We start from the raw sequence: 8,561 nt of genomic DNA on the forward strand, positions 1-8,561 counted from the left end.
ACACAAAATTAACCAAATGACCAAATGGCTCAAGGTTATCCCCTGCTTGGAATATACAATATAAGATGACAATTTTATGATTATAAGCTTCATCAATCCTTAATCCCTAATAAGCTAACATCAACTTATCTCCTCACTCCTTACCCTAACCCCTATTTCATTTTCGCAACAGACAAGAACCATGTCATAGCATCATGACAACAATGGTGGGGTCAAGCAATGGTGAAATTTGTTCATCTCCATGGGCATCATCACTATCACTAACGCCAACTCCAATCTTTTTATTCTTCTTCAGCATTGCCTTCTTCATTGACCATCTTGTTCATTTATGTAGATTGTCTTTGTTGTCATCATAGTTCATCATCACCTTCTCTCTTCAGTCACACTGCTCTCAATATATTCTTTTTGTTTTATTAACACAATACAAAATTAGGAAATCCCCAATCTTGTCTTTCTTTAGTTAAGATTTCATGAAATTACGTTTGAGAATGAAATTGGTTCATTCAAGCTTGCTTTGATACTAAAAATCAAAGCTTTTTGCCATTGTAATTTTGTTAATGTTGTATTTGCAATTTTGTTAATGTGGTATTAGTAATGCATTTTCTACAAAAGGATACTTGGTGCCAATTACTTTTCATATTATCTTGTGGATTGTCATGCATCTAACACGCGAGGCAAAGCGCAAGTATAATGGTTATTTAATTTTCATGATGTCATATAAATTATTTAATGAACTCAAATAGACTTTCTATTGAGTAGATTTAAGAATTCATGCTCTTCTATTTAGCTTAATCCTCATGTTATTTCTTCAGGATAAACAAATTAAAAATTTCCTAAGCACTTTATATTGCCATGCATAGGAACCTTCCTATGTCGAACAAAAGCTATTATTTCTTTGATAAGAATCAAGAACTTTGCTATAAGCTTACAGTTTAAAAAGCATTTGATTGTCTAGAAAGCAACATGCTCAGTTGAGCTATAAATGAATCATGTCGGTAAAACAATATAAAAGCAATGAAATTTTTTTGTCATAGTGAAGTACTAAAGATTAGTTCAATCATTTTTCCATAAACAAAACCATCCTTATGGCCTTTATGTTTTGCTTTGCTTTTCATTATGCAGCATTCTGATAAGTTCATATCTTTTAACAAGAATAAAGTTAGTCACCCTTGGAAAGCAAAAGAAAACACGTCAAATGCACTGAAGCAAACATAAACTATCTTTTGAGAGTTGGTCATAGTTGCTCAAAAAACTAACCATCATGTTTTGAAAGTAGCAGAACACTGATGCGTAAGAAATTTTCAAAGTGCTTTTAGTCATTTCAAAACAAAAGTAACTAAAGGATTCCTTCAGTATGACAAGAAAATAAACTTTACCAGAAGAAACAAATTAAGAAAATAAATGAAGAATGATATAACCTTTCCAATTAGTACAATGAGATAAAAATTTACGTTTCAAAGAAAGGTTATGAACATCAGGAAAAAAAAAAGCTAATCAACACCGATACTGCAAGCATTGACAGGACAAAAAGAATAGCGTACCAAATTGTAGTTTGCAAATCAGTACTCTTCAAACATTTACATTTGCGATTAAGCTTACAGAACTTAGTTAGCAAATGAAGGGAAGCAAGTGATGCGCAAGAATTACCTCTTTTCTCTTGTCACGCTTTCTCTTGACCTCGTGAAAGGTATCTACAACAACAAAATCACTTTCATAATCTACTCTCTTCAGATTAATATAAGGTTAATAGACTCATATAACAAATCTATCCTTCCAGGAATATTCCAAGTAATTACCTCTACTAACAATGCTTTCGAGTATACATAAACTTTGAATTTTAAGAAAATAAATCAATTTATCATTCTAGAACGAAACAATTCGCAAGGACACAAACAGTTGTGAGAGGAAAGAATCCAAATGGTATAAATGAATCATAATTACACCAAATCCATACGAAGAAATTAGACATATCAGGTGAGAGATTTTTTTTGTTAATGTGAGAGATTAATACAAAAAAAGTAAATATGGAGATTATCATGAAACAAATATCAGTACTGTGGAACAAAGCAAACTCAAAGAGAACTATGCATCATAAACCAATCACAGCTATTCACATATTAGTATTCGAATTCAAGTATATTCAAGGAACAACAAAAAAAATTTTAGGTAAGTAAATAAAGTTGATTGAGGAAAAATAATTTAGGTAGTACACTTGCGGACGGACCCAAGGGCTAACAGATATGCTCAACCAATTAGCACATTTCTGCCTAAGTCACCGAAACCAGAAACACCACAACTGCACAGTAAACACGATGTGTGAAACAAACAGATCCTTCCCAAGGTAATGGACACCAAAGCTAACTGCCTCTAATGATTACATTAAAAAGAGGCATGATAAGTGAATCCTAAAAAAGAGCCTCTCACACAAACAAAAAAGAACAGGATTCATCTTTCATTTTAAAAAAGGCAATAAATTATAATAGCGGGAATAAAGTAAATATGTAAGTTTTAAATTTTAAAACCTTTTAATTCATATATTCATAAGAACAAATTTTATTTTATTTTGTAATTTATAAATCCTAGTTATCGCCTTAACTTTACTTTAACCTTAGCCATGAAGTAATACCTTTCAAGGTTATAAGAAGGCTTTTTCCCAAAGAAAAAAAAAGGGTTATAAGAAGGATTGTCGTCCACACCCGCCCCTTCTCTTCCCTCTCTCTCTTTCTCACTCTCATAAAAAAATTCAAAACCTCAAAATCTCTCATTTCGGGCTGTAATACTTCGAGCGCACCAGCACCCTACCCCCTCGCTGACCTTCGTGGTCTTCTCGTTGGCTGCGCGAAGATGAGCTGCTTTTCTAGGGTTTCCATCCCTAATAACACAAAGAAGATGATATAGAACATTAAGGAGATCGCGGCAACCTGATATTGCTAAGGCCTTAATTAAGCTTTTTAAATCCTTGTTTAACCCCCCTATGCCGGCACATGCAACTGACTTTAATTTCCCTTTGGGTATCACTGTCCTCGAGCATATGAAGGCTTCTCTTGAAGTCCCTTTCTCTTACGATGAGATCAAATCTGCAGTTTTTGACGGCCATAATGATTCTGCCCCGGGCCTGGATGGATTTAATTATGCCTTTTACAAACGCACTTAGCATATTAGCGAACCAATGTTATGCCAAATTGTAAACAATATCTATCACACAGGGTATTTACCTAAGGGTGCTAAAGCCTCTGCTTTAATCCTGATCCCCAAAAGACCTCATGCTTCAAATATATCGGATTACAGACACATATCTCTCTGCAATGTGCTCTACAAGATTGTGGCCAAGGTTTTGGCCAATAGACTCAAACTCATTTTGCCCCCATATTATTCATGAAAGCTAAGGGGGTTTTGTTCAGTTTAGGTGCTCGACTGATAATATTTTACTTGCCTCAGAATTGCTTAGGGAATTTAATGCTTCAAAAAAATTGTTCTGTGCCAAATTGAACATTTTGAAGGCTTTCAATATTGTCTCTCATGACTTTTTGATCACTCGGAATGGCGCAAAAAGGTTTTCCCTCAAAGTTCTTGAATTGGATTAAAAGTTGCATTACTGGGGTTTTCTTCTCTATTTCCATAAATGGTACTCTTGAAGGTTTCTTTAAAGCTTCCTCGGGGCTAAGGCAGGGGTGTCCTCTCTCCCCTCTGCTCTTCTGTATTGTTATGGACGGTTTATCTTGTTGTCTCCAAAGATCCTATCCGACCAACCCTTTCACTGGGATTTACTCCAATGGGATTTCTATTAATCATTTGCTATATGCAGATGATCTTCTGGTTTTTGATGAGGCCTCCACTGTTAATGATGCCGCTCTCCAAGATTCCCTATATGAGTTTGGCAATGCCTCGAGGCTTCAAGTTAACCCTTCTGAAAGCTCTATCATCTTCTCCAAACTTGCCCCTGAAGCCACAAGTATTTGTGAAATTTTGGGGATCTCTAGAGTTGAAAACTTCCTCACCTACCTTGGGATCCCCATTTCCCCCAAAAAGCTTAACTTCTTTTACTTCCAACCACTACTGAGTAGAATCTTTACTCTACTTGATGGTTGTAAAGTAAATTTTATGTCTTTTACAGGTAGAGTTCAATTCCTGAAATTCACTATTGCCAACACTATTTTCTATTGGATAAGAGGATCTATTATACCCAAAGCGTGTAGTAAATTAATTTCCAAACTCTGTGCTAAATTTCCTTTTCATGGTCGGATAAATAAAAGAAAGGTTCACCTCATTGCTTGGAAGGATTCGGCCAAGCCTCACAGATTTGGGGGTTTAGGTATCCCCTCCATCGGCTATCTATCATGTTGTGTCCTACTCTTTCATTTGAGGCTTTATAGCTGCAAAAATCTTGTGAGCGCTTGGTTTAAGTCCAAATTCCACTCTCCCTGGAAACCTCCTAATGCTAATGCCTCCAAATTTTGGATGTTTACTTGTCTTACGGCTTTGAACATCAGGAATAACATCACCTTTAATGTTTCTTCTAACTGTTCCTACTCTATGATCTGGGACCCGTGGTGCAATGGTAATTCGCTCCATGATCTGGGGCATTCACATCATTTTACACAGGCACTAGTTAAAGATTTCATTGTGGAGGATACTTGGAATCTTCCTAGCTCTCTTCCTACAAACATCTGGCAGTCTATTTTGGGAGTATTGATTGGTGATCCTGGGGGTATTTCGTGGAATGGTTCTTGCAAACCTAAGTTTAAAATTTTTATTTCTCAATTTTTTGGGAGTTTGGCGGAGGTTTCTTGGTCTCAATTCATCTGGCATAAGAAACACGCACTAAGATGCTCCTGCTACTCTTGGATGGCTATCATCGGAAGGTTAAAATGTGTTGATATTCTCATTAGAATATCTATTCCCATTTCTCCTCTTTGTTCCTTTTGCCAAGACGCTCCAGAATCCCATAGGCATTTGTTTTTTGAATGTGATTTCTCATTCATGGTGATCACATCTATTTTGTCCTTCTTTAATAGCTTTCTCTTCAGGCCGACCTATGTCAAGCTTTTGAACACTTGGATCTTTTGGATCATGGTAAGGGGGGTAAAAATTTTTGTTTATTGGCTCTTAACTACACTATCTATTTCTTGTGGAGTCAAAGGAACAATCTTAGGTTTGGGAATATGGGGGCTAATCCCTCTTCCTTACTTTATGAGATTATACGTGCTCTCATTTCTCGGGTCAAAAGGAGAAAGGATTATGACGAAATTAAGAGACAATTTGCTATCCTAAACTGAGGCTTCCGGTCCGCTTAATCTGGAAAGCTGCTATTGCTTGTTGAATTTGGGTCTCTTGTCGGAGCTGTTGTTTTTGCAGACGATGAGGATTGATGCCAACTGCATGGCTTTTTGCACTGGAAGGTATATGTGGCAACCTTTGCTTAAGCCCTATAGCCTGGAGGATAGGAGCTCGGGTGTCTTCAGATATGGCCCTTGTGCTCACGGGTGGCCCTGCGGCAATCTGGGCACATTTCTCCTCTTTTGGCTCTCTTGCTTGATCGGGTTCTTGGCTGTTTCAGCTGATCTTATGATGATTCTGCGGTTGGCTTCATACTGAGTCTAGGTTTTGACCGACATTTTCTCGTTCGCCGTTTTTTCCTGGGGAACTTTTGTATTATCGGTTTTACTGCTTTCTTTCTTTTCTTCTGTTCGGTTTATGTTTTCGGGTCTTATTTTAAGGCCTCTTAGTTGTATTTTGTATTGATTAATATACAGGCTTTGCCTCAAAATTTCCCAAAAGAAAAATCCCCAAATCTACATTTGGCACGGTAAAACAGTACGGAAAGTGGAACAAACGCTAAAAGATGAACAAAAATATCGAAATCCGTCAACAAAAAGACGAATTTGATCTTATAATCACGGCATCCCATCCAATAAAACGCACAAGTCATCATTACATCGAATCCCGGAATCAAGATTACCCATCCGACAGGTCAACAAGTAGAAAAGAGACGGAAATATCACATACAGTAAACAAGTGGCAAAAGAAAAGTACAGAGAAGAATTTTAAGACCTTGGTAAAGGAGCTTATGAACGGTCTCGTTGGGATCCATGGAGCATTCCTTAAGCATTGTGTATATCTCCTCATCGCTGTGATTCGCCGCGATCTCCTTAATGTTCTGGATCATCTTCTTCGTGTTATTAGGGATTGAAACCCTAGAAAAGCCGCTCATCTTCGCGCAGCCAACGAGGATACCACGAAGGTTAGCGAGGGGGTAGGGTGCTCGTGTGCACGAAGAATTACAGCCCGAAATGAGAGATTTTGAGGTTTTGAATTTTTTTATGAGAGTGAGGAAGAGAAGGGGCGGGTGCGGGTGTGGACGACAAGCCTTCTTATAACCTTCTTTTTTTTTTTGGGAAAAAGCCTTCTTATAACCTTGAAAGGTATTACTTCAGGGCTAAGGTTAAAGTAAGTAAAGCTAACGCGATAACTACGATTTATAAATGAAAAAATAAAATAAAATTAGTTCTTATGAATATATGAATTAAAAGGTTTTAAAATTTAAAGCTTACATATCTGATGAGAAAGTGAGTTTATATTTCAACCTCTCATATGTCTTTAAAAAATTAAACAAGAAATCATTTAGGCTACATTTGAGATAATTTATATTTTTTTATATTTTATAGGTCCTAGAAAATAGTCTAGATCAGACAGGAATCTTGATACATATTTGAATGGAAATTTCAAAAATTAAATTTAGGACCAACCAAATTCCAATTTAAGCAAATTTGCAGTCAAATTGAACATTTAAGTGAGACGAACACAACAACATCAAAATCGGCCAAATTCGAGCTAAAATGGGTTCAAATAAGAAGCTTTGAGCAAATTTGAAAGCTCTAAAGCATTAATTATATGATTAAATGATATCCAAATATAGCATGTTTATAGTCGAATCAATCAGCTCGATGAGATGAATCCAACGAGAACAATATCAGTTAATTCAAACATCGTTAAGGCAACTGAATGTTGAATGAATGTTCTATAATTGAAGAAATTAGTAAGAGTCATCTAATGGAGAACTCCAAAATTATCCTAAATCTTCATTATATTCGTGGAGCATATCACTCTTAAAATCTATAAATAAGCTCCGTCTTTTCACATAAAATGGGGAGAGATTTTTGGGGGTTGGGACCTTTGCAGCTTAGACTTTTGGAGGCTTAAACCATGGGCAAGAGACTCATGAGAGCTCTATGGCTTGAAAAACTATGGAGCTCCACCTCGATACCACCTTCGACAAGCCCTGGTCACAAGAGTGCCACTACTAGATCTCTGCCTGACTATCATCGTTTTACCTCTATATGGCATCCGTTGCAAAGCCTTTATCCGATCATCATCACTCGTCGACTATGGTTTCTTCGACCTCCGTCGCCATTTGACTATAGTCCCTCTGACAACGTCACCTGTTAACTGCAGTCCCTCCGACATCCTTCGCCTGCGGACCATGGTCTCATCCGAAACTATCGTCTGTTGACTATAGTCCCTCCGGCAACAGTAGTATGCGGATTATAGTTCCTCTAGCCTTCGTCGACTATGGTCCCTCCGGACGACAAGCCTTCTTATAAGTCTTCAAAATTAAACGATGTCATGATTGAGGAAGAGTCGAAGATATAGGCTTAGGGAGAGAGTTTATCGTTCTCGTGTTCTTGGTGCTTGTTCCACCATTTCCCAAACCGACCGTCGGGTTGATGGGATTGCTCCTTGAACCAAACAAGTCTTGTAATCGATAATAAGTTAAAGCTTTAGGATGGAGGTAAGGGGTGGGGTAGCTGGCCAGGGGACGAGGATTCAAGTCTTCCTTCCTTAAGAGAAAGATCAAGTTATTATGAATATTTTAGGAGGGGTGGTGTTGTGGTCGGCCATCAAAGGGAGGGAGGAAGCATGAAATTTAATTTCAGATTTAGAGGATATATTATAGCATGGACAACAATTAGGAATTTTGGAAATAATTCCTATAATTAGCAAAATCTGAAATTAATTTGGGGGCAATTAATTAGAAGGAGCACTTAAGGAAAGGATGAAAGAGGCAAGAGGGCGGACGACTAGCAATGATTGGGGAGTTGGATTGGTGATTTAATGGAGTTGCCAATCATAGCTTCCTAATTAAGGAAATATGATTTATAACAAATCTCCATATCTGAAATTAATTTGGAGTAATTGATTGAGGAGAATTAAGTGATAGAATCACTTAAGGAAAGGATGAAAAAGGCAAGAGGGGGCTAGTAATGATTGGGGAGTGGGATTGATGATTTAATAGAGTTGCCAATCATAGCTTCATAATTAAGGAAACAGAATTTATAGCAAATCGCCATTCAAATTCAAATTGGCATGAATGAGAAAACTTTTCTAACATAACTCATTCTTTAAAATAGAAAGAGATTACAAATTTGAATTGAATTGGAATTTTAATTTTTAACTTTCCAAAATTATGATGCACTAAATTTGGAAAGTATTAAGAGATGTTATTTGAAAATTTGGGATCCGAATGAGAGGGAAGGTGGCCGGTGGCTAGGAGGAGGAGAGAG

At 37.0% G+C, this 8,561-nt stretch overlaps 1 protein-coding gene across 3 annotated transcripts in view; it reads right to left on the reverse strand.

Annotated features, from left to right (window-relative positions):
• Window positions 1-6,387, reverse strand: part of LOC110107162 (GBF-interacting protein 1-like) — a 47,201-nt gene extending 40,814 nt beyond the window's left edge. For all 3 annotated transcript variants that reach the window (XM_028698957.1, XM_020837340.2, XM_020837339.2), the window contains exons 1-2: window positions 6,052-6,387; window positions 1,648-1,691 (exon numbers count right to left, since the gene is read on the reverse strand). In XM_028698957.1, the coding sequence (XP_028554790.1) occupies window positions 1,648-1,691; window positions 6,052-6,211 (204 nt within the window). In that variant the 5' untranslated portion in view covers window positions 6,212-6,387. The remainder of the gene's footprint in view (window positions 1-1,647; window positions 1,692-6,051) is intronic.
• Between the last annotated feature and the right edge of the window lie 2,174 nt (window positions 6,388-8,561).

The sequence above is a fragment of the Dendrobium catenatum genome, unplaced genomic scaffold (assembly GCF_001605985.2).
Source record: "Dendrobium catenatum unplaced genomic scaffold, ASM160598v2 fragScaff_scaffold_1189, whole genome shotgun sequence".
Classification (NCBI taxonomy): Eukaryota; Viridiplantae; Streptophyta; class Magnoliopsida; order Asparagales; family Orchidaceae; genus Dendrobium; species Dendrobium catenatum.